This window comes from Rhinolophus hipposideros, assembly GCF_964194185.1.
Source record: "Rhinolophus hipposideros genome assembly, chromosome: 4".
Taxonomy (NCBI): domain Eukaryota; kingdom Metazoa; phylum Chordata; class Mammalia; order Chiroptera; family Rhinolophidae; genus Rhinolophus; species Rhinolophus hipposideros.
Genome location: NC_138050.1, coordinates 11,139,144 through 11,166,660, shown reverse-complemented (window position 1 = coordinate 11,166,660; position 27,517 = coordinate 11,139,144). Strand labels below are relative to the sequence as shown.

Here is a 27,517-nt window from a genome sequence, read left to right as displayed (position 1 = left end):
ACTGAGGTCTATTTCTTGGTTGGCGGCTGTGAATTTCTTAGAGTGGAGCCTATACTCAGCTACCTGGATCCAGTTTCGTCATCTGCAAAACAGCATAATAATGCCTAGCGCAAAGATTGTTAGAATTAAATGAGAGAATGCCTGTGAAAAAAACAAGCACAGTGCCACATAAAGGTACTTAATGTCATTCTGCAAAGGCTGTATGAAGTTCTTTCCATGCCTACCATGATTAGTTTGCACAGCTGCTCTTCAGGGAAGTTTCTTATGCTGCTACATTAGAGATGGTAACTTCAGTATTCAATCAGCTAATCAAAAAAGCTGCGACAAGCACAGAAGGTAACAAGCCACAAAGGTACCATATAGTGTTTGTAACCAGCATTAGGCTGTAATTTAGATATGAGCTAGGTTTGTAGGCACCATTATTTTTATAAAGCTACCGAGAGGAAAGTAATTTATTGTAATTCTTGCACACCATGATAAAATTGATGGGAAAAAAAATCTTATGATAATGTTCCAAATTTCCATAGGAACTGTAAACAGGAAAGAAACCAGAAATAAATAGCTAGTGAAATTTAGTTCATCAATTTAAAAAATATGTAACGATATTTTTCTTGAGAACTACATACAAGGACAACCGCTTTTTTTTCATTTTGTAAGAAATGTGTTTCGTGATTTGGAGTGCTATAATTGGAAGTAACATTTAAATTCCTATCACTCAGTTCTGCTATAACTCAAGAGTATAAAACAGACTTAAGAAAAACCACAGCAAGAGTTTTTCTTGTGATGTATATTGTACAATTTCAAATCTTAAGAACAAATTTCCATTTATATTATAAAAAAAAAATCAAAGGGGAGTGACATCAACATAATGGCAACTTAAGATGTCTCTTGTTTTTGTCACCCTGGCCTCCAGCGACAAAATCCAGCATCCATCCATAGACAAAAGTGCCTGTGAGGAAGCTGTGGGATATGCTAATGGGCCAAATACACAATTCACAGAGGAAGGGCAGGAGAGGAACTTTTAAAACAGCCACAAAACAGTAAGAAGATATTAGTAAGTCCTTACCTGTCAGTAATTATTGTAAATGTAAATGGACTGAATTCTCTAATCAAAAGGCAGAGTGGCCAGATGAATAAAAAAACGAGACCCAACTATATACTACCAACAAGAGACCATTTCAACTTTAAAGACACACAGACTGAAAGTGGATGGACAGAAAAATATATCCATGTAAGTGGAATCCAGGAAAGACTAGCAGTAGTTTTTAATTCCAAAGTTGTAAGACGAGATAGAGAAGATCATTATATAATAACAAAGGGGTCAATTCATCAAGAAGACACAACAATTGTAAATATATATATGCATATATACATACACACACACACACACACACACACACACACACACACACACACACACACCCAACATCGAGACAATTAAATACATTAAGCAAATGCTAACAGATCTAAAGAAATAGACAATACAATAATTGCAGGGGACTTCAATACCACATTTTCAACAATGGATAGATCATCCAGGTAGAAAATCACCAAGGAAATGTTGGACTTAAATCATACTTCACACCAAATGCAACTGACAAACATAGAAGAACATTCCATCCAACAGCAGAATACACATTCTTTTCATTGGCACATGAAACATTCTCTAGAATAGATCCTATGATATCGGTCACAAACTCTTAGCCAATTTATGAAAATGGAAATCATACCAAGTATCCTTCCCGACCACAATATTACAAAACTAGAAATCAGCAACAGGAGGAAAGCTAGAAAACTCAGAAATATGTGAAAAGCAAACATATTCCTGAACAACCAACGAGTCAAAGAAGAAATTTAAAAATATCTTGCAACAAAAATGGAAACACGCCATACCAAAACCAATGGGATGCTGCAAAAGCAGTTCTAAGAAGGAAGTTTATAGCAATAAACACATTAAGATAAAAGAAAGATCTCAAATTAACAACCTAACTTTACACCTCAAGAAACTAGAGCAGTAACAAACTAAACCCAAAGATAGCAGAAGGAAGGTTATAACAAAGATCTGAGCAGAAATAAATGAAATAAAGACCTGAAACACAATAGAAAAGGTCACTGAAATTAAGAGATGTTTTTTTTAAAAATTGACAAACCTTTAGTGAGATTAACAAAGTAAACAGAACACTCAAAATCATAAATGAAAGGAGACATTACAACTGATACCAAAGAAATACAAGGGAACACAAGACTATTACGTACAATTACACACCAACAAATTGGATAAATTAGAAGATATCCTAGAAACATATAAGTTACCAAGACTGAATCATGAGAAACAGAAAATCTAAACAGGCCAATGAGAAAGGAAATTGAATTGGTAATCAAAAAAATCCCAACAAAGCAAATCCCAAGACCAGATGGTTTCACTGGTGAAATCTACCAAACATTTAAAAAAATTAACACCGATCCTGTTAAAACTCTTCCACAAAATTGAAAAGGAGGGAACACTTCCAAACTCATTTTATGAGGCCAGCATTACTCTGATACCAAAACCAGACAAGGACAATATAAGAAACTACAGACCAACAACCCTGATGAATTAAGATACAATTCTCAACAAAATATTAACGAACAGAATTCAACAGAACACTAAAGGGATCACACACCATAATCAGTGAGATTTCTCCCTGGTTGTAAGGATGGCTCAACATATGCAAATCAATGTACACACATTAACAAAACGAACGATATAAATCATAAGATCAGATCATCTCAACAGATGCAGAGAAAGCAAGTGACAAAATTCAACATCCATTCATGATAAAAATGCTCAAGAGACTTGGTATAGAGGGCATGTACCTCAACATAATAAATGACAAGCCATATATGACAAGCCCACAGATAACGTCATACTCAACAGTGAAATGCTGAAAGCTTTATTGCAAGTTTAGGAAAGCTTTAGCCTAAGTTTAGGGTGCCCACTCTCACCACTCCTATTCAACACAGTACTGGAAATCCTAGCCATAACAATCAGGCAAGAAAAAAAAAAGGAAAAAAAAGCATCCAAATTGGAAAAGAAACTGTCTTTGCTTGATGATGACATGATGTTACATATATAAAATCCTAAAGTCTCCACCAAATAACATAGATCAACAAATTCAGTTAAGTTGCAGAATACAAACTAATTATGCAGAAATCAGTTGCATTCCTATATTTACAATGAAATATCGGAAAGAGAAAGAAAACAGTCTTGTTCATAGTAACATCAAAAACAATAAAATACTTAGGAAGAAATGTAACTAAGTAGGTGAAAGATCTGCACACTGAAAACTTTAAGACTGATGAATTAAACTAAAAAGGACACAAATAAATGGAAAGATATCCCATATTTACAGACCGGAAGAATACTGTTAAAAATGACCATACTAGTCAAAGCCATCTATAGATTCAATGCAATCCCTATCAAATTTCAAACAATATTTTCAATAGAAAAAAAACCAATCCTAAAATTTGTATGGAACCACAAAATGTGTATGGAACCACAATAGCCAAAGAATCTTACTAAAGAACAAAGCTGAAGGCATCATGCGCCCTGATTTCAAGCTATATTACAAAGCTACAGTAATGGAAACAATACGGTATTGGCATAAAAACAGAGACATAGATCAATGGGACAGAATAGAGAGCTCAGAAACACACCCACACATGTATGGTCAATTAATTTATGACAAAGGAGCCAAGAACACACAATTGGGAATGGGCAATCTCCCCAATAAATGGTGTTGGGAAAACTGGACAGCTAACGCAAAAGAATAAAACTGGACCACTATCTCACACCATGCACAAATATTAATACAAAATGAACTAAAGACTTAAATATAAGAAGCCATAAAAATCCTAGAAATAATATAGGAGGATATAAGGTATAATACTTGACATCAGTCTTGGTGATGATTTTTTTTTGGATTTGATACCAAAAGCAAAGGCAACAAAAGCAAAAATAAAAAAGTGGAATGTTCTCTTTTTCGTGGCGCCTCAGAGGCCGTCGGCTGCTTCAGGATGAAGCTGAACATCTCTTTCCCAGCCACTGGCTGCCAGAAACTCATTGAAGTAGACGATGAACGCAAACTTCGTACGTTTTATGAGAAGCGTATGGCCACAGAAGTTGCTGCTGATGCTCTGGGTGAAGAATGGAAGGGTTATGTGGTCCGAATCAGTGGTGGGAACGACAAACAAGGTTTCCCCATGAAGCAGGGTGTCTTGACCCATGGCCGTGTCCACCTGCTGAGTAAGGGGCATTCCTGTTATAGACCAAGGACTGGAGAAAGAAAGCATAAATTGGTTCGGGGTTGCATTGTGGATGCCAATCTGAGTGTTCTCAACTTGGTCATTGTAAAAAAAGGGGAGAAAGATATTCCTGGTCTCACTGATACTACTATGACTCGTCGCCTGGGGCCCAAGAGAGCTAGCAGAATTCGCAAACTTTTCAATCTCTCTAAAGAGGATGATGTCCGCCAGTATGTTGTGAGAAAGCCCCTAAACAAAGAAGGTAAGAAACCTAGAACCAAAGCACCTAAGATTCAGCGTCTTGTTACTCCACGAGTCCTGCAACACAAACGTTGGCGTATTGCTCTGAAGAAACAGCGTACTAAGAAAAATAAGGAAGAGGCTGAAGAATATGCTAAACTTTTGGCCAAGAGAATGAAGGAGGCCAAAGAAAAACGCCAGGAACAGATTGCCAAGAGACGCAGGCTGTCTTTTCTGAGAGCTTCTACCTCTAAGTCTGAGTCCAGTCAAAAATGAGATTTTCTAAAGAGTAACAAATAAAATCAGACATCATAAAAAAAAAAAGTGGAATGACAACAAATTACAAAGCTCTGCAAAGGAAACTATCAACAGAATGAAAAGGCATCCTACTAAATGAGAAAATATTTGCACATCATGTCTAAGGGGTTAATATCCAAAATAAAGAATGCACACAACTCAACAGCAAGAAAACAATCTGATTCAAAAATGGGCAGAGAAACTGAATAGACACTTTTCCAAAAGACACAAATGGCCAACAGTTACATAAAAAAACCTCAATAACACTCATCACTAGGGAAATGCAACTCAAAACCACACTGAGATATCACCTTACAACCATTAGAATGGCTATTATTAAAAAAGACAAGAGGGCCAGCCCGGTGGCTCAGGCGGTTAGAGCTCCATGCTCCTAGCTCCGAAGGCTGCTGGTTAGATTCCCACATGGACCAGTGGGCTCTCAACTACAAGGTTGCTGGTTCAACTCCTTGAGTCCCGTAGGGGATGGTGGGCTCCGCCCCCGCCCCCTGCAACTAAGATTGAACACGGCACCTTGGGCAGAGCTGCCGCTGAGCTCCCGGATGGCTCAGTTGGTTGGAATGCGTCCTCTCAACCACAAGGTTGCCAGTTTGCAAGGGATGGTGGGCTGTGCCCCCTGCAACTAGAAAATGGCAACTGGACCTCTAGCTGAGCCCTCCACAACTAAGACTGAAAGGACAACAACTTGAAGCTGAATGGCACCCTCCACAACTAAGATTGAAAGGACAGCAATTTGACTTGGAAAAAAGGCCTGGAAGTACACACTATTCCCCAATTAAGTCCTGTTCCCCTTCCCCAATAAAAAAAAAAAAAAAGACAAATGCTGGCAAAGACATGAAGAGAAAACCTTGTCATTGCTGCTCGGAATATAAATTGGTACAGTCACTACGGAAAACAATATGGTCATTCCTCAAATAATTAAAAATAGAACTACCATAAGATCCAGTGATACTACTTCTGGGTATAAAAACAAAGGAAAGGAAAACAGGATATCAGAGATACCAACACTCCCATGTTCACTGATGTATTATCAATATTAATATCCCTCCTAACATGGGGGCGCTCCCAGTACTTAGCCAGCCCGCCAGTTGTGGCTTAATACCAAGAAAAAAAAAAGAGCAATCATCATCTCTCAACCTGAAGTTTCCCATAAGGCTAATACTGTGTTAGGCTTGTGTGTGTGTTTGTGTGTGTAGCTGTGTCTGTCAATTAAACATTTCCTGATTGTTTATCACAAACTGCTACAAGAGTTTTCCCCAATATTTAACTTATTTAAACTTAAAACCTTCTTTTATTTCACCTTATTGGTGTAGTTTTTGAATCCTGGTTTTGTTGCCCAAAATTAAAGAAACTGTCGAGAGCCTGTCTGTCATACATACTTATCAAGCAAACCCTTTGTTCCAAGAACCAAATTTCGGAATAAGTTCCAAAGGACAAGATCAATGAAACAATAGTACACTTGTTTAAAAAGCAATTTCTACAGTAACATACCTTTGTTTCAGAACTATATGATGCACATTCTTCAGGAGTCTCAAACGCTTAATGAAAACACGCTTATTTTTGCTAGCCAACCTAATACCACATCTGAATCACTGAAATGAAAGCTGGATTTTTGCAGTCTCAATAGAAATGGTACCTGCAACTCTTTCCATACCCATATTATGTTTCAAAAGTAATTCTTATATTTCTTACAAAAACGTAATTCTTGATTGAGGGAAAATATGACTCAAGGTAATAAATTGCCAAACAAGTTATGTACCTGTGGCCAAAAATGGCCATCTGGAGGGTAGAAAATAATCTTTATTTTTTTTTTAATGTGTAAATTTCCATCAACAGGTGAGAGATTAATTGGAAAATGGGAAGCTCAGCATTGCATAGATAACAAAGTTTTAAAATAAATTAAAATATGTTCCTGAACCCTAGTTTCTAGTGGTGTTCTTTAAATATATTTCGGTAATATAGGAGCAATTATTTAACTTAGAGGATAATGATGAACAGTACACAGAGAAACTGCTACAAAAACACAACTAGGACATGATTAAGTAGTTAGTTTATTTGACCTACAGCTCTTCCAATATAAACTGAACATAAATGCTGATACTGAGAAATATTAGGAAGAATTAAGAATACATGTCAGAACATCATGCCTTCCAATCCATCTTCCATAAACTTCTTATAAAGGGCCATAAATTTGGCCACAAATGCTTCCAAGTGATAAATGGCTTTGCTACCCAGCTGTAGACGATGTTCATAGTAAGCTGCCATCTGGGCTACTTCTCCTTTCAGTTGTCCATCACAATTATGTAAAAGTTCTGAGAGAAGACCCTGAAGAAAGATAACTAGTAATTAAAAAATTAATTAATGAAAAAGATATTAGCTGAATGAACTTTATTTCTCTCATTCAAAGAAGAAATCTTAAGTTAAATGGTATTTTAATTTGTGAAATCTTTTAATTTTTTTATATGGTCTGGTAGTCTTTATCCAAAAGCAAAAAATTATGTACCTTTTCTTTAATGTAAAATGTGGTAATTATCTACCATATTCCAAGTTCCAAACATTTAAACGTTCACGGTTGCAAAGATACAAGTACAAAGATGCTTATTACAACATTCATAATAATCCACAGACAACCTAAAGTTCCACCGATAGGGGTCACATTTGAAAAACTGTAATGTAGTTATACAATGGAATCCCATTTAACCATAAAATGAGTAAGGTTAATCTGTACTGTCATGTAACATCATGCTACAAAGTTGAATGAAAACACGGTGAAGAACACACACATTGCACACACAGACATGCTTATTTCTATGTGAACAGCATAGAGGTTTGTTAAAACTGGTTACCCTTATGGAAACGGAAGGGCAGACCTTCATTTTTTTTTCTCTTTTGGATATTTGGGATCATTTGAATTTTTTCATGTATTTTCATGTAATTTTAATAAATACAAACAAAAAACCTCTGCATTTCCTAACATCTAACAGTCAATCAATCCAGCTAGGCAGCTGCCAGTCCAACTCTAAAGCTGTGTTTCTAATATCCCACACAGTCCACAGTCTGCCTACTTCTTCAACCTCATTCCCACATGCCCTGAACCTTGCTGACTGATACACTTGGTTCCTTGCCATTTACATGGCTCCCTCCTTTTACTCTTCCAAGTCTCAGCTTAAACATACCTTCCTGCTGACCTTCTGTAGCCCTGCCCTCCTTTATTATCATTTCACTTTGTTACTTCCTTTGTAACACATTGCATTCTGAAATCCTCTTGCTTTTTACTTGTTTCTGATTTTATCGCACTAAAATGTAACTTCTCTGAAGGCAGGCCCTCTCCTGTCTTCAACATTCCCCAAAGGGTGCCTATCACACAGCAGAGGCTCAATGAATATCCCTGAATTAGCGAACTGGATAAAAGAGGTGACAGGTTATATTAGCACTACAAAAGCCCTATCTATGATCACCCAAAGTCCAAATTTTATGCTTTATAAACAGTTAAGATCTGAAATCAGGTTACCTTCATTATTATTTCAGGAGGAATACAGTGAGTTAAAAGCTCATAGAGTCTTCCACGAACTTCAAGAAGCCTATATGAAACAAAATAATATTTTGTGACAAAAATAAGAGGTAATTTTTCCAAGTACCTACTGTGCTGTTTCACTTTATAAATTAACAATACTGACATTTTCGCAAATGGCCTATCACACTTAGGTTACACATATAGACTCTTTTCCTAATTTCAATTTATTTTTCTGAAAGAAAATTTTTAGAATTCTTTTAAAGTTAGACAACATTTGTATTCAGGGCAATTAATTATTATATCAAAATACCATGAAAGTACTAGATAAAATTTAAGACTTCACAAACAGTAGAGGTTGAGTTTATTTCACATCATGAATTTTAACATACTTGAATGACACATCAAGTAATACCGTATTTTGCTGTGTATAATGTGCACTTTTTTTGCCCAAATTTGTGACGAAAAAATAAGGATTCACATTATACATAGGTGGTACTTATTTAGTTTCCCTGCAAGTTTGGGCCAAAAATCATGGGTACGCATTAGACAAGGGAGCACATTACACACGGCAAAATACGGTATGTTTATTTTTTTCCCAAATAGATGATACCTAGGAAAAGAGTCATGAAAAGATTAAAGATCACTGCTAGGACATCTAGAAAGAGTCATGAAAAGATCACTGCTCAATTGTGCAAGTGACAAAAGAATATAAGGATTATATGTAATATAATGTTACTGCCCAGAGTGCAAAGTGAAAAAGCAGAACGGCAAGGAAACAAAGCTTTCCCATCATAAAGGGAAAGCACACGAGGTTCTAGGTAAGCACGGAACCAGGCTATCTAAGTGAGTATGAACATTCCCACCTCTGAGCCCTTAACTCTAGACCAGGGGTGTCCAAACTTTTTTCAACGGTTTTCACCAAGCGCCCTATGTGGCGAAATACACAAACAGCCAGGCCACTCACTCGAGATGAAGTACGTGTTGCCTCACCTGGTTTATTTAAGTAAACTAAATATATGTCTGGAATTTGCTGCGGGCCAATTCACAATGGATTGCGGGCCACAGTTGGCCCGCGGGCCGCAGTTTTGACACCCCTGCTCTAGACACTTCTCATACATTTTTGGGAAGAAAAAGGGTCAAAGAGAGAAATACACAAGACATTTTAAAACAGTAAGAAAAAAGTGACAATTAAAATTCTAAGTACACCTCTCTCTCTACACACACACACACACTCTCTCTTACCTACCCTAACGGGGAAAAAAAACTGTTCTGAATCTTTACTAAAACAATGTCACAGATGTTCCATACTTTAGATTAATCAGGGGCATGATTTATGAAAGATTTCTTAAAAGCAGCTCAAACCCTTTTCCTGGGAATTCAGGAGTATGAAGCTATGCCACAATAAAGCTTAACTAAAGTTAAAAAGAAAAGAAAAGCACAACTTGCATTCTTTTGAATACCTACTGTGTGAAAGGCACTGTAAGAAAGAATTTAAAACCTAGTCCTCACACCAGGTCTAAGTGGGCATTATCTACATTGTTTTAGATGAAAAAACTGAAGTGCGGGTAGTTTGTTACCTGACAAAGCTGACCACAGCAGAGCCATGAGTTAAGCTCAGATCTGTCTTACTCCAAAGTCCACACCCTTCAAACGTCTGACAAGGCATTTCTCTAACGCCTTATTCTGTATCAGGTTCACTGCAGTCCACTATTCCTAATACCACCACTCTCTTTTACTGAAAAGAACTTGGAGTTCAGAGAGGTTAAGCTTCCATCACAAAACTCATGTAGTTAAGGCAGCACTTTAATTCAAGTCTGACTCCAAAGCCCTTGATCCCTCTGGGACATGGTAGTATGCCTCAAAAATAAAACCTGATTATTAAAGCATAAGAAAGAGACATAAATGACAAATAGTATGAAGGTACTTTAATAATTATGCATATAGCTTATTTCTGAAAAGTTGATTCAGGATATATTTACCTATACACTGTGCTCTAACTATATCACATGTATCTCATGCATAATTGCATGTATCTCATCTTAGTCCAAGTTCATTTCTAATATGATTTAGTTTCTAAAAAATGAATATGTTCTACATATACTATATTTGTGTCATATTTCTTGGGGGTTTGGGGGTTTCCCAAAATATCAGTTTTCTTACCTACAAAGGTAGTAATAATACTTTCCTCATAGATCTGTTACACGAATTGAGATATGAGATAAATAGTACAAGAGTGGATAATAATCATCCATTATATATTAACTGCCATTCAAATTATAAAATGACTTTTTAAAGATAAATTAAACAAAAATCAAGACTGTAAATATTACAGCGAGACTAAGAGGCCAAAAATCAGAAGTAGTCATTTGGTACTGCGTGGCAATGATCAGAATGACACCAGCCTTCCGTATGTCTGGCTAGCCCCAAGGCTTTCTGGAATGGAAATACCTTGTTATACAGTAAAAGTGAATCAATTCCCACAACTGTTAGTCTAAACAGTGAATAGCAGCACTTCTGCATGAATAAGTTCATTTACAAGCTGTCAAAACCTGTGTGAAAAGTTGGAGGACAGGGTAGCAACAGCTAGGAGAATTAAGGAAGGCACTAATTAATGAAAATCTTAAAAAGACATCTAATAATTGTTAAATATTGCAAGGTCTGTACCTAAATCTCTTAAAAGTAGGAAACTTCAGAAAAAACCAAGAAAGTTCTCTTCAGCATGGAAATATTTTATGAAAGTAAAAGACTCGTAAGACATGTTTTGTTTGAATTTTATCTCTTTAAAGGCTGAAATTTCTTCACTGATTACCAACATTTCACAAAACTGAATGCACACTTTTCCCCAAAGTCAAGCTTTCTTTTCTGAAAAGACAACTTATCATGTTTGGCACTTTCTGAAAACTATTAATTACTTCAACTAAAAGGAATAAATTACTGGAATTGAAAGCAAACCTTGATGAAATACAAAGTACCCAATTACATCTGACTATCCACCTCCAGTAATGTATATGACAGCCAGAGTACATATTGTAATCCTTTCGAAGAGTCGCTTATAAAAATTAGAAGTCATCAGATATGGCACCCAAGAGGAGAAACATGGTACAGTCCTCTCACGATTATGTTCAAATAAAGCTTACATTTTAGTGGTTGCACTCAGTTTATTCTGTTTCCTAAAACAATCAACTACCCTCTCTAAAGTCTAAAGATGGTTTCTAGTTCTGACAGTAAGGAACCTTCTCCAGGCTTCTCAAAGCCAGTGGGCCTTAAGCTGTCAATCTTGATTTGGAGAAAAGCAGACTGCTCTTCTCAAAGTTGTCATAAATCTATTAGTGGTTGAAATACTTTCAGTGTGGCCACTATTGTGTGAGAGACCCACAGAAGTAAATAGAAACAACGGTGCAGCAAATGTGCCACAAAACACGTCCTAAATACCAGTATATACAAAATATTGTTCCTTAACAGAACCTATCATCATACCTAAAAATCAGTAGAACTAGAAGTCTGACTCATAGGCTGGTGTCTTTCTAGCATACGACACATCAATTACAAAGTTATACATTGTTCTTCTCAATATTAAAAAAAAAACTGTTGTGCTATAATTTTAAGTCATCTGAGAACCTAAAAAGAAAACTAAAATTTCCAAAATCTGTTTTAATTTATGTGTTAAGTTCCACATTTACATGTCAACACTTTAATAAAAGCTATGATACCACACACAAACTACTCTGAACCAGTAAATTGCTAAAATAAATCCTACCTTTTCTTTAAAAGTTTAGTATTTAGAGTCAAGATTTAATTATAATTCTAAATTGCAAGGTGTTAGTATAAAACTGCTAAGCAAAACTCAGAATATCTGCACGACCTCGACGATCAAACTTTTACGGTCCTCTTGTACACCGGTTACCTTTGTGGAGTCTGCTGACTGACAATTGCATTGGCAGTCTCCCTCAGATACACCTCCCAATCTGTTTCAGGGACTTCTTGATCTGCAGTGAAAGGGTATCTACGTGACAAACAGAGGACGCGATAAATTAAAAAGGAAGTGTGCTTATTTCCCAAACTGTGTCCTGTAATAACTGCCCCCTTCCACTCACTGTTGCACTCTGCAGGTTTCACACATAAGTAAGGCTTTTCTGAGATTTCTGCAGGACTTCTCTGCAAGTCTATGAGCCAGTTGTGAAGGAAGCGTCAGACCTTCCTTCTTGCACACAGTGGATAACACATGGCAAATCTACAAATAAAATGATGAACAAAGTGGGCAATCTGTCCAACAGTACACTGAGATCATTTCTGTTGATAACATCTTCATAGACCTCCCGTTTCCCCCCGTTATCCTACCCTACCCACATGCTGCTTTAGCAGGAAGCAGGGGTCTAGCCTAGCTGTCAGGAAGAGCCAGCAGCTGGCCCAGCACCTGGAGGAAGACCTAGTCCCAGATCCAAGCCTGCCAACCTCCTCAGGGCAGCTGGGAGGAGACAAAGGGTCCATATCGGTGGCAAGGGCAGGGCTGCCTACTAGTAGAGCCACATGGCCTGAATTCTGCACAACTCGGGGCATTATTTGCATGGACAAAGACATGAATAGTGCCCATAGGAGTGGTGTAACCTGGTAGTCCTGCCTGCTTTACAGACCGTTTTAACTGTATGATTCCTATAATTTTTGTACCAGTAAAACTTAAAGGTATTTTACCACTTTGCAACTAATACAATGTCATGTATTATTTCTACTTTGCAGAAAATTGCCCCAAACCTATTTAGAACAGGAAAGTTGCTTAATTGTGAGAATTAGTATTTTTACCGGTAGCTGTTAAGAATGATACACACACACACACACATATATACACACACACACACAATTACACACGTTAGGTTGTTTCACAGTAATGTTGGTCCCCTACCTAGGGAGTAGGTATTCCCACATCACCCCCTTGCAAAATCTTTCTTCTATACTCAAGCCTCCTCCAAAGACAATTAAATCAGGTTGAGGTAGAACACACTAAATAATTAGCCTTTCCCTAATTTAGTAGAATTCTTAATACCTATGTGTTTAAGGTAAAAGACGATTTAAAGAGAACACTTCCCATATGTTGGTACCTGGTGTTTACTACTCTACGCATGGGTGCGCGCATCTATTAACGATTGGCATCCAGACCACAGCTGTTCCTGAATCACTGACACACCTCACTGTGTTTTTACAAAAACAAACACATAGCCTGACTCACATCTTCAATGCTGGGAGCGGGCACACGAACCGCCAGGCACCTACTACGAATAGGTGGGATCACTTTAGACGTGGAATTGCAGCACAAGATGAGTCTGCAGGTGGACATATACTTCTCCATGGTTCTGCGCAGGGCATGCTGAGCATCTTTGGTGAGTTTGTCAACCTCCGTCAACAAAACCACTGACACAAGGAGAAATAAAACAAACTTTAACTTGAATATCTCCTTCTCCCTCCTCATTTTTCAGACTGAAATCCTAAATAAGAAGCCTCACATATTACTCTTCCCTTTGGCAAGGACATACAAAAGTTATAGGTATAGTGAGAATATTTTATTTGTGTTTTAAAAATTCTGTAATCAAGCCTAAGGAACTCTAGGGTACATAAAATTAAAGAGGTTACCTTGCCATAGAGTTCATTTCAGCCTTCATTATATTTATATGTACTAAAAATCATCAAGACAAGTACTGTGCTACATTTCCCCAAAATATTGTATCCCAGCAGCACATGTCTAGGGAGCATCTTACATCTTAGCATTCTAAGGACTATGCTCTGGAGAAAAACTTGGCACAGGAGATGTAGCCAACGAGGCATAAAGACATCTAGTCCCTTGTACAGTAAGTTTCCACCTGGCCATAACCACGGATTGGCCTTAAAGTGTTTCGGGAGTAATACCATGCTTCCCCGAAAATAAGACCTAGCCGGACCATCAGCTCTAATGTGTCTTTTGTAGCAAAAATTAATATAAGACCCGGTCTTATTTTAATATAATACAAGACCCGGTATATGTAATATAATATAATATAATATAATATAATATAATATAATATAATATAATATAATATAATACCGAGTCTTATATTAATTTTTGCTCCAAAAGATGCATTAGAGCTGATGGTCCGGCTAGGTTTTATTTTCGAGGAAACATGGTATGTAGGAAGAGAATGAATCCAACCTTTGTATTGTCCATATTAAATTATTTCTAGAAGATGGTGGTGGTAGCATTGTAGCATTTGAATCTCTTGCATATAAACAGATAAAACTAAAGACTCCACGACCAAAGAACCATGGACAATATTTATATCAAAATCAGGTGACAAACTTTACCTAAGAATCCCAAATATGAGCACATGACAACAAACAACTGTGTGGGAGCAAGTGGCTGGGATCTACTAGGTTTCTGACAGCAGCTAGGACAGGAGAACCCCAAACTACCCACAAGAACACCCTGGAAAGCATCAAGGGCCAACGTGAAAACAGCACCTATAGGGATCAAATCATGGTTGAGCACAATGGAACCTTGCAATAAGTTTTGACACAGAGGTAGACTGAAAATAACAAAATGAAGTGCCCTTCCAAGATAATGCTTCACAATGAGGAGAAATTCTGGAAACACAATCCAAATAGAACGTAACAGGAAAAATAGACACAAGGACATTGATCCGGAAATCTTACAAAAATCGCACCAAACAAAAAGTACTACAGAACAGCTAATGCAAAAATAAATCTGGTAGACAAAAAACAGCAGCATATTTAACAAAATCAACACATAATGACCAAGTGAGGTTTACTCCAGAAATGAAAAGTAGTTTCATTAGAAGATCCAGTAATATATTATACTAATAGAACTAAGAAAAAAAATCATAAAACCACATTCATGGATGAAGGAGCATTTGAAAAAATTTCACACTTTCATGTCAGAAACATTCAATAAAATAGAAATTGATACATTTCTTTCTTTCTATGATCAAATTGATATACCTCAGGCCGAAACGCAACCACTGACTATCTGGGAAACCTTAAGGCTCTCCTTTCAGAGTCATTACAAGGAGATCCATTATCTCTACTATTATTAAACACTGCATGGGAGGTGCCAGCAAACACAATTAGACAAGAGGAAGTATTTAAAGCCATACAAATTAGAAAGAAGGAAAACTATTTCTATTTATATTATAGATATGAATGTGTACCTGAAAAACCCAAAAGAAACAATGGAAAGAGTATCACAAACAATAAGAAAATTTAATAACACAGTATGATATAAAATTAAGACATAAACATAAATAGCTGTCACATATGTAAACAAAGCAAATATAAAAGAAGACTCCTTTTATAGTAGCAAAAACAAATAAGTAAATGTAAATTTATTTTGAAATACAGAGACTGAGGAAGAAAGATAAACATGCACCAGCAATTCACAAAACAGTGTAACGAGCAATGAACAAAACAAAAAATTATCACACTTACTAAAGAAAAACAATTTAATTTCTCTGCTAAAACTGACAAGGATTAAAAATAACTATCCACAGTACTGACAAACGTTGAGCAGACGTAGGCATGCCCATTACTGCTGGTGGTAGTATAACATAAACTATACTCTATTTCAGATGAAGAATTAGGCAAAATATATCAAAAGCATTAAGAGTTGCCATATTTACCATAACAAAATCTTCTCTAAGAATGTGTGCATATATATGCACTAAGGAATACTGGAAGGTAATGACAAAAATGTTCCAATAATTATCACTGGATGGTGAAAATTATAACTGGTTTTGTCTCCTTTTTGTTTAAATATTTGATAATGAAGACATAACTTTGGCCCTAAGAACAGTTATTTTTAAATCATATAATTTCTCATTTAAATGAAGTTGTTTTTCATTATTCATCTAGTTCAAAAATAACAAATGGGTGGCACAAAATTCAATCCCACTGGACTATAAACTCCCATGAGCAGAGATCATGCCTCTCATTCACTTTTAGATCCATCTCCCCACCCCAAAGTACCATAATGCTTGGCATAAACAGGTGGCTGTTAAATAGTTGCTAAATGGATGAAATCCACAACTTTCCACTACATTTTTCTCCCATACTCACGGCTTACAATTTGAGAGTCCACCTAATAAAAAGAAATCTTTTTATTACATACCTTTAAAGTCTCTTTGAGAGTTTGTTTCAAGTTGCTGTGATTGTGCCACTGTTTTCAACATCTCCTGAATTACTACCCGGTCACTATTTCCAGCATCACTATACAAAACAAAAATAACGGTAAATATACACACACACACACACACACACACACACACACACGTAAATAACTTGAATGCATTATGCCCTTATTCTTAATCTATTACAAGAAAAATGTTGGAGATTTTAAGTAGTTAAAATTTTAATCAAAATTAGTAACACCTAATTACAATCACAAAACTTTAATAGTGAGATAGTATTTTAGGGTCATTAAAAATACTAACAATATTCCAATACTCAATTACAATTTAATTAACATCACTGAAAACACTAAATATGTTCTTTTAAGTTTACTGTTATTTCTTTTTACTATATAGTAATTAACAGTTTTGTCCAATCCTTTACCACTTCTGTACACACTATAGGGTAACACCTAGTTACAGCTAATTTCTTAATTATAATTACTCAAAATATAAAAATAACTCTTTGAAACACAAATTTAATCTCCATTCCTCTTCCCCATCATCAAAATTCAAAGGTCTGAGAAAGAACAAGCCTAGACAAGTCTGCTGCCAGCACTAGCATGGAGCTGATGCCCTCAGCAAGGGAATGGGATAAACAAAGGGAGTTTAAGATACAAAGTCAGAACTCTGTAAGCTGTTGATTAATTATAGCCATTGTCTATCATTTATACCCACATTATTACTTTAGCATTTAAGTCACGCACCTCACAAACCAACATAAGTCACCTGGTTAATTTAGGCTGAATGTCAATTTCAAACACCTGAAACAATCAGTTTCCTCTCTAATTGACTATTCTTGCTACAGAGGAACTCACAATGAGAAAAAGAGGGCGAAGCAATCAGCTTTCCTTTATTCTCCCAGTCATCAAGTCTTTCTCAATTCACTACTATTAGATCAGTATAATTCTGTTCTCCTTCAAAAACCTATCAGACCCCATAAATACCGGAGGCCTTACGGAACTTTGCTCCCAGTACAATCATTTCTACACCATCTGACTTAAGTAGTACTTACCTGCTGTGGCCCGAGTTGTCAACGTGCCGACCAACAAGATCCTAATCTTAGTATCTCATGATAGATAAGATAGACGTTAGTTGGTGGGCTCTAATAATACTTGAAACAAAGGAATGGGAAAGATGTAGTTGCCCAAATTCACCTTGTGAAATATTCACTCCAGACAGCACAAACTTTTTAGACACATCTTGCTTCATCAGTTCTGAGTGAGTCAATTAAAACAAAACAAAACAAAGCAAAAAAAACAACACACCTTACTATGTAATGTACGTCATGTAAAACACTGAACTCTGCAGAGCAAGAAAACTATTAAAATTATTTGACCAAGGGGTCTGAGAGACAAAGCAAAGTGGAAAGGTTCTAGGCTCTCTGTTTCACACAGGGCAGTTTCACTTTTATCTGTTTTATATACTGTGTTTCCACATAGATATTATTTCAAGAAAGGGTTCTATAAAAAAATGTCTGAACATGACTATTCTAAAAACGCTTATTTCTATACAGTAGCAACTTACCTGGGATTAACTTCAAGGTGGTAATTGCTTGCAATAGTGCTAATTTCAATTTTCTTTTTAGATGGAGTCTGTGGACAAAGAAAACAGATGTTTTTAACGTTTACTTATTGGCTATTTCTCCCCTTTTCTGTATTTCACTGCTTTTTTATTATATAAAAAATTTATGCTTACTAAAATAAAACTTTAGAGAACCACCACTAATGTTTTAACTTCATTAACCCCATTCTTTTCTTAGTGTGCGGGTAAACATATATGCACTTATATAAATTGGGTCATACACATTGTTTTTACTGAGGTTACAGTTTTCCTCTACCTCCAGAAATCTCCAGTTCCTCCCGTTATCAGCAGATCATCTTTGTACACAATCTGCATAATCTGCATATGTCATTACAAAACCTTTTCCATAACACACAAAAATAAACACAAACATATTTCAATATATTTATATAGAATGTTAGTGTTTCTTGTAAAAAATGAGGCAATCACATATTTCTCTGTGTTTTGCTTTCCCTGCTTAACAATGTATCTAGGCAGTCCCTCTCAGACTGGTATAGGGGGTGATAGTTGCATATCAACCTCCAACACGTATGTCCCAAAGCTAGTCATACCTGACAGGCATTTTGCGTCGTTTTTTTGCTGTCTCAATTCCACAATTAACATCCTTGTACAGGTGTCTCATGCACTGTCCTCATTTCTATGTAATAGATTCCCAATAGAGAATTTGCTAGATTGAAGATGTTTTCTGAACTTTAGGGAGTGTGTTAGTGTAAGTGTGAGTGTGTGTATGTGTGTGTGTGTGTGTGTGTGTGTACAGCCTGCTTTCCACAAAAATCTAGTAAGTCATTTTCCCAAGAGCAATTAATAGTCTTCCCAGCATCCCCCATCAATAGGTTTTCCACACCTTCAATTTTTGCCAAGTTGATGAGTTTATAATATATATAAGTAGTAGTACAAGATACATAGGATAGTATATTAGATACACGATAGCATAATATATATACTATGTAATACACTGCTTCTCTTCGACTATCATAAAGGTCATCTTCAAATGTTTATTGGCCTTTTATATTGCTCTTCTGTGACTATTTTTTATTCCATTTTCTAACAGGTTTTTAGTCTTTCCACTGCCAATTTGTAAAATCTCTTCCCTAACACATTCCTTTCAAACATTTTTTGACAGCCATTCATTTTTATAATCATTTTGTGTATGTTATCATCTATCAAACTTCTAAAATTTATATATATCCAAGTATATATTTCTTTTCTTCTATAGATTCCATGTTTTCTATGAAATGGTGTTCTCGACCTACTGGCTGTTTGTATAGTCTAAGGAATTTTATGGTAAGAAATTTAGTATTTAACATTTAAATCTTTACTTCATCTGGAATTTATCTTTATCAACTAGGTACCATATAGATTGAACTTCGTTTTCTTCTGGGTAGATAACTAGTTATGTTAGCACATTGTGTTGACCCATCCTTTCCCTACTGATTTGATATAGATCCTCTGTCTTATTTCTGGGCTCTGTTAAATTTCACTGATCTAATTCTCTGTTCCCATCCTATACAATAATGACTACCGTACCTTCACAATATGATTTAATACCTGTTAACTCAAGTCCCACGTCACAAATCTTCTTTTTTATAATTACTTTAGCTAGTCTCAGAAATGTATTCTTTCATATGTACTTTAAGATAATTTCACACAATCAAAAAACAAGTTGGATTATAACTGAATTTCATTGAAATTTATACTGTAACTTGGGAAGAACAACCACTTAAATATCCAGCCACCCATCTGAGAACATGCTGCATCTTTCCATTTGATCAGGTCTTGTTTTTTGTCCATTTATTTTATAGTTTACTTCCTACAGATCCCACACCTTTCTTGTTAAATTTGTCCCTGCATATTTTATAAGAATATACCACCAATATATACCTCAAACTCAATGTGTCTTAACACAAGCTAATCAACATTAGCCTAAAATCTATTTATCCTTCTAAACATTCAATTAATAGCACTACCTACCATCCCGTCACTAAGCACACATATTTTCAATGTCTGATATGTACATCATAACAGCTTCATACCAGGGGCTATGAAGGCCGTGTAAATAAAGATGCCACGTCTCCTACATAATTTCAAAACAAATACAATCTTATCAAAGTAAAAGATGTATAAACAACTATAATAAGGCAAAACAAAGTAAGTACTCAAAAAGTATAAACTGGGTTATAAAAGGAAAAATGAATTCTAATGGAGTTGGGGGCAGTGTGAGAGGAAACATTCCAGCTCGATCTGAAACATGACCCACAAGGGAAGAGAAGGAAGAGGCCCCACATGGTCTGAGGCTGGAAGCTCGGCCAGGGCGAGTCACAGGAAGTCTCTGAGTGGCCCACAGCCTCCTGCCACATTTCCTACTCAGTCAGCTGCCTAATCTGTACCAAGTTGCCTGATTCCACATTTAAAATTTTCCTCAGAATCATTCCCTTGCTTTCCATACCCACTATGACACTCAGAACAAAGAACTTTAAAAACTTGAGTTCTAGTTTCAACTGAGCTACTGATTTCCTAGATAATCTGAAATGAATCTCACCACCTACATTTTACCCCAAATCGTCTGTTGCTAATATTTCCTACCATAACTGAATTTGGTCTGGTTATAATAGTTAGGTCTCTAAATCAGTAGCTGTCAATCCTGTACAGGATTATCTGTGAAATTCCTACTTAAAATCACACAGTGGGCAGCGACTTGGGGGGGGAGAGGGGTGTACGCATAGATGATGACTGAAAGTCCCTATAAGGATATGGAGTAGGCCTCAAAGTGAAACGCTTACTGTGATGGTCTGATGTTCAATTCTCAATTTTTCCACTCCAACACCATAAAGTTCACGTAGAATACACATAATTCTTGTCTTTTTACCAGCACCTGATGGTCCATACACTAACAGATGAGGAAAGTCACCACACTGCACCTGGAAAATAAAGGAAGAGGCATTTTTCCCCTCATCACACAACTGTTGTAGGTAGCATTAAACTACTTTTTAAGTATCAATATTTTGCACCTCTACTACGAAACTTCCAATATGTGTTTTGAGTATACATATAGATTTTAAAATTAACTCTGGAATGTTGATTATTCCTTGGCATTGATTATATATAATTACATGCCCAGCATAGTACATGCAAGACACAGCACCATGTGCTAGAAAGCAAGAACTCCCAAACCTGGCTCACTGTCAGAATCTCCTGAACAACCTTTTCAAATAAACGACTGACTGATTACTGGACCCCATCCATGAGCTTATGATTCAATAATTGAGAATAATGCCTGTCTTAGTTTGGGCTTCTACAAACAGTCCTTCTGATAAAGAACTGAGTGCATCTGGTTAACTTGGGAGGTAAAGGAAAACTTTGCAGGGAAGCAAAGAAAGGAAGGCAAAGCGTGTTACCCACTTCAATACCCCTCTGAGCACCAGGGGCTCGATCTCCCGGGGGACACTCTTGAAGCCAGTGTTAAAACATTGCAGGGTTAACCCACTCGAGGGGTGCGGGAGCTGCAGTCTGATAGGCTCTCATCAATCCTTTATTGAAGCTTGACTGGGAAAGTGGATGGGGGGGAGGGAGGGCATTCATTCCCAAGCCTTCAAGTCAGCTTGGGGGTGTCAGCAAGAGAAAGCCTTTAGGGAGTGGAACGAGGGGGCAGGAAGTCAGAGTGTGTGCACCTCCGAGTGAGGAGCAGGGGTGAGGGAGGGCACGGACAGTGCTGCACGACAGTACAGGGCTGTGTGATTGTGATGAGCAGTCAGGTTTAGAAATCAGTAATACGAAGGCTAGAAAGATGACAAGAACACGTTTGGGCTTCAGGCTATGAATTCTTGTGGAGCAGCAGTTTTGTGAGTCACCGTTACAGAAAAAAACGAAGTACCTTAACAGAAGTGCTTATTATGGTGTATTTTAACGCCTTGCAAACTCATCTATCTCTGGCACTGACAAAAAGGCTCAAGGGAAAGGAGCTCCTCACCTAACATAGTGCGTGGAAAATAGGACGCTGCACGAATACTCGTTGCCTTTGTTCTTAAAACTTTGAGCTAACCATAATGAAACGGTTTATAGTTTTAGGAAGTTATAGATTCAACAGTAAACAGGGAAACCGTCTTAAAAGCAAAGTAAGGCCAACACATTAAGTGTCTGTCCAAACTATTTATTCCAAGTTCTGTTAAAATAAAACGGCCATCGACAATCAAGAAACATGTGTCCTATTTCTCCGAAAATCAAAGTGAACGCTACTGGGAGAGAATGCAATCTGTCTATAAGTGAAGTGTACAGCTGTCTAGATTAGAGCAGATGGCGGAACAGTGATGAACGAGGAAGAAACCTATCTCACAACACCATCAACTTTTCCAATGACTCCGTATCCAAGGATGGGGTTCCTTTTCTGTCAGCTGTCATTAAATTTTTTTAAAGTACTGAACGAATAGTACCAGTCATTCTGAAAAGCGCGGGTCACAAGAGGCCAGAGTGCTGAACAAAAGCACTTCCATCCACCTCTGGTGCCTTCAGGTCCTTAAAAGCAGTGGGCACAGGGCTTCCACAGACACGACGTATTTCCCCGCTCACGCCTTTCTTCCCTCGTTCCCTACAGCCTCGTTTGCTTTTCACCAAACACGGCTGTTCTCCACTTCTCAACTGCCACATAAAAATCGGCATCAGGAGGGGGGACGTTGTTTTCCACAGGAATTAAACTCAAGGAAAACCTACGGCAACCTACTCGAGGGACAGAAATGACCTTAGAGGTTGGTAAGTCCATCCCCGGGGCTTTCTCTCTCCGTCCCGTCTTGGCTCAGACAACAGCTCGCGGCGAGCCTTTCCTTCTTCACACGCACAAACCCCGTCCCACACTCTTTCCCCGTCCCCGTTTCGTTTTTCTCCGCTGCGTTCGTCACCTGCGGTAGCGGCGGGGGACGCACCGCCCTCCGGGGCGCGCACCCTCCTCCCCGCGCTCGCCCCGCGCTCTCCCCGACCCGTCCGGCCGACGCACCAGATTGCGCAGCTGGGCCGCCTGCTCCTTGTGATAGTCCAGCCGCCCCAAGGAGCAGGGCCGGTACTTGTCCACCCAGAGGCTCATGTCAGCTCGGGTTCCCGGGCTCCGGCGCTTGAAAGTCCCGCGCGCCCGCGCGCGCCGCACGCCCGGCACAGGAACACGTTTTCCCGCGAGCTCCAAATCCCGTGACGTCACTACCGGCCGCGGGCACGTCGGCGACTCAGGCGGAAAGGCTACGGAAGCCCAAGGCAGCCAGAATTAGCCGCGGCGTTGGTGCCACGTAGTTCTTAACGGGGTTTCATTGAATCATTTTCCCTTTGTTCTCACCCGGTGTGAGAGTCCAGGAACTATTGAGCGAAATTGGAAGTTTGGCTCTGATAGTCTAAGCGTCACCCTCCGGGTACCTCCGAGAAGCCACTCGCCTCAGTTAATTTTGGTCATTCATTCATTCACTCATGTGTCCTACAGAAACCTATTATATTCGGTTACTGCATAAGTAATTGCGGTTTAAAGCATTAAAAATAATTGCAAAAACCGCAATTACTTTTGCACCAACCTAATACAAAATATTTACTGTGTGGAGCTTTGTTCTTGACACTCGAATATATCCTGTTTGGGTCTTTGCTCACTAGACAGGCTCCCCATAAAGTTTTGTTGAATAAATGAGATCCAGTCTTCCCTATCTTTCCTTACCTCCATTCCTCAAGATTCTTACTGGATTGAAAGCAAAGGAATCTAAAGGTCATGAAAAACGACAGAAATGGGGCCTGTAGGAGAAAAGACATAAAGTTTACAAACTATTTAAGTCCAGAATGTGTGGAAGCCCTTCTGATTAAAATGAGGGGGGGGGGGAAATGTGTAACCTTTGGGCAAATATTTTGCATATCAAGCTTATATTAAACTTTCATTGTGCCCCTCAAACTGCACCCTTCAAATTCACTTTTCTATTTGTACGTAATATTAATTCCTTCTTTAACGTGTACTTCTAGTTTACAAATTATTGTTCAGAATCCTGAAGACTGTCATTTGATTGCAAGGCCTCCTAGGACAGGAATTAATTTTCAAATATGTTTAATAAATGTCTATCAAGGTGCCCCCTCTCACTTATTAAACAAGAACTTATTTTACTCTTTTATGAATCATCATATTGACTGAATCATTCCTGTAAGATATTATTGGGCACAACTAATAACACCACCAGTGTAAGATGTGATCCCTGTTGTGGGGACAGAGCCCCAGAAAGCAGTTTCCAGGCTCTTGGCCTCACGTGGAAAGGTGCTGGCTCAGGTAGTAGATGGCCATGAACTGTGATTGCAGGGCCGTCCGCTGTGGCTAGTTGGCCGTCGGCTGTAACCAGTGAGCCATTGGCCACTAATATAACTACCGTGGCTACGCTAGCAGAAAATGGGGGCTAGCAAGAAGATGGTGGCTGAGCCTGCAAGCGGTGCAGTGAGGGTTGCGAACAGTGTGGCTCCTGCTTCCTGTGTCTCCAACCCAGCTGCCAGCGAGAATATAGTGGTGTGACTCCCCTACCTATGGCTCCGTGGGTGTGCCTTTCTGGCCTCACCATGTCCTGTGTTCTTCTGTGGGGAGTGAGAGCTGCGACCCCGCCTGATGACTCCCCGCATGACACTTGTTCTCATGCAACTTTCCAAAACAAGCTTGGGAAGCTTCTATCTTGGGGCCTTTGCACTTACTATTTCCTCTTCCTGGACCACTTTTATTTGGTCAAAGGTCAACAGAGCTGGGTCCCTCACTTCCTTCGGGGTGTTTGCTCAAACTTATCTCTTTAGTGAGGCCTCCTTGACCACCTTATTTAACACTGCAAAACTCTCCATGCTCCCTATTCTCCTCCCCTGTTGATTGGGATGGAGGAAAATGTATTTGAAATTAGAGATAAAGGAAATCAGAAGCAAGGGTATTGACATGTCTTCTATATGGATATTGGAAGCATGAGAAGTAATAATGGAAATAATTAGGAAGAAAATGAACCATGTGCTGAAATGATCAATGAACTGACAAGAGAAACCATGAGCATGACAGATAACCTCACCAAGGAAGGGTAGTAGAGAGTGGAGTCTGAAGACAAGTGTTTTCAAAGTTGCCAGAGGTTCTAAGGAAGGAGAAAGGTGTGGAGGAGACAATAACACTCAAGAAAGAAACTTAGCTCACCTAGGATTGTCAGATTTCACAAATAAAAACATAAAAGTCCCAATTTAATTTGAAATTCAGAAAACTTTTTAGTATTACTAAATATTACTGCAAATATCACATGGGTATACTCATACAAATAAAACCACATTTATTGTTTATCTGAAATTAAAATCTAACTGGGGTTCCTGTATTTTATCTGGCAATCCTACTCCAGATCCCTTATGTATATGGGATGCAAGAAATGTCTGCAGAGGAATTCGCATCCTCAGGGAAGAGCCAGAACATGAAAGAAGTCTTCAGACAAGAGGTTATGAATATAAAGCAGTGGCTGGCAAACTACAGCTCCAATCACAATGGCTCAGTTTTCTCAGCTCTAAAATGGAGCTGATGAAACCTGCTTTACATAGCTCGTCAAAGGACTAAGTGAGGTAACGTAAATATCATTCACAAAGCAGTTACTCTTAGTGGTTATATTTTATTGAGAACAGACATACTCACAGTGATACAGGATAAGGGGGCATGAATAATGTACAGGGTAGTAAGAACACACCAAGGTTAAATCTGTACTGAGCTTATCTGGACAAAAGTGATAAAGTTGTCATCTTGTACCTGTAACCAAGGGCTAGGCAGAACCAACAAAACCCTCCAACCTCCCTCAAGATAGAAGATTGTGTCACTGGACTTTTCTGCTCCTAACCCTTGAAAGTTTAGCCCAATGCACTTTGGGGAAAACTTGTAATGTTTCCTGCCAGAATCAGGAGTAAGGACCTGCTATAGGCTAAATCTAATTTTGGTTCTTTCAAGTCAAGAAATGAGGCAGATATATCATGATGTAAGAGGCTTAGAGACTAGTCAAGGGAGCATATGTAATTTTACTTTCTCTAAAAAAATGATCACTTTGGCTTCACCCCATGCTTGAGTTTTCTTTTTCATTTGTCTGAGCAGATTTGAACTTTCCTTTTCAGAGAGTAAACCCAGCACATTTTGCTGGCATCCTCCTTGCTTCTATTTAAAAGTGAGGAGCATTCTGTCCCTTTGTGCTTATAATTTACTCTCTGATTGGCAGTGATAGTGTCCAGTTATAATTCCATTCTTTTATTTGAGGCAGGACCAATGGGGAGATCCCTCTCTGCACTTTAGAAATAACATTAAATAATAAGCTGGAAAAAAAATTGAACGGAGAGTTCTCACAGGAGCTTTATATGTCACATTTCTTTTGTAGCAATAATATGAAATTTATCTTTCTGAAATAAGTAAACATAGATCATAGTCAAATCACTTGAGAACAACAGCTTAAAACTCCCAAAGAGGGAAAAAATGTAAAATTCATGGTAAATTGTGGCAGAAATAATGCTGTGTTCATCAATTCTCCTTCCTGTTTCTCCTGGGTACAAGGCTGCTTCTTCCAGCTCCCTCTATAGTTAGTGGAATCATGCAGAAAGTAATGCCCAATAATGGGCACCATTTCCACTCCTGTTCCATTAAAACTCCTGGGTGCTCCTCTGTACTTGCTTCGCTCATTGGCCAGGTTAATGTAGAGAATCCAGTGGAGGGCACCGAGGTCCTAGGGGACAGTTGAAGCACTACGTAGGAGTAAGAAGACTACGTGGAATTTAAGTCCACATGGAAGCAATCTGGGTTCCTACATCTTCACCCCAGTTGCTCCCCACCTACCCTCTCAAAAGCAAATAAGGTAATTTATTTGGGGGATGATCATACAGATCAGCAGAGATGGACTGAGAAAAGTAAAATGGGAACCGGCAAGTCAAAACAAGGATGTGTCATCGAGGTCACAAGGGCTTGGTCCCTCTGTGGAGTGTACAGATTTCTTTGAATTGTCTACCAAAGACGGATGGGGAGAAACATTCATCCACCAGCTCCCAAACTCTATTGGCGAAGGGCTTCCCCTGAGGATGGCAATCCTCAATACACACACACACACACTTACACACACACACACACACACACACACACACAGTTCTCTACTGGGCCTGAATGCTGAGCAGGATCCTACGGATACTCATGAGACCAAAGCCCAACAATTCTACCATTTTTTATTATCCAGTATCCTTTTCCTTATCCATATATTCATCCATTCTCTTAGAAAACAGGTAGCAATGGGCTTGTACTTTTCATATTAAATTTCAACACATATTAAAATATCCCAGGATAATAAAGATAACTTTTATCAATATAATTATAACAGAAATAATAGCTATGGTTTATCAGAGAAGT

General features: G+C 38.1%; 2 protein-coding genes across 2 annotated transcripts; one reads left to right on the top strand and one right to left on the bottom strand.

Moving 5' to 3' along the window:
• Positions 1 to 4,023: 4,023 nt before the first annotated feature.
• LOC308496749 (small ribosomal subunit protein eS6-like) lies at positions 4,024 to 4,800 on the top strand (the record flags this gene model as incomplete). Its single annotated transcript, XM_081046399.1, has 1 exon — positions 4,024 to 4,800. Exon 1 carries the CDS (start codon positions 4,057 to 4,059, stop codon positions 4,798 to 4,800), a length of 744 nt encoding a protein of 247 aa, XP_080902525.1. The 5' UTR covers positions 4,024 to 4,056.
• A 2,071-nt stretch (positions 4,801 to 6,871) lies between these two features.
• Positions 6,872 to 23,318, bottom strand: RFC3 (replication factor C subunit 3). The gene is made up of 9 exons (XM_081046151.1): positions 23,126 to 23,318; positions 20,922 to 21,059; positions 18,085 to 18,152; positions 16,500 to 16,597; positions 13,575 to 13,756; positions 12,448 to 12,584; positions 12,258 to 12,356; positions 8,351 to 8,420; positions 6,872 to 7,164 (listed from the first exon to the last, which is right to left on the bottom strand). The coding sequence occupies exons 1-9, from the start codon at positions 23,210 to 23,212 to the stop codon at positions 6,973 to 6,975; spliced, it is 1,071 nt and encodes a 356-aa protein (XP_080902277.1). The 5' UTR covers positions 23,213 to 23,318; the 3' UTR covers positions 6,872 to 6,972.
• Between the last annotated feature and the right edge of the window lie 4,199 nt (positions 23,319 to 27,517).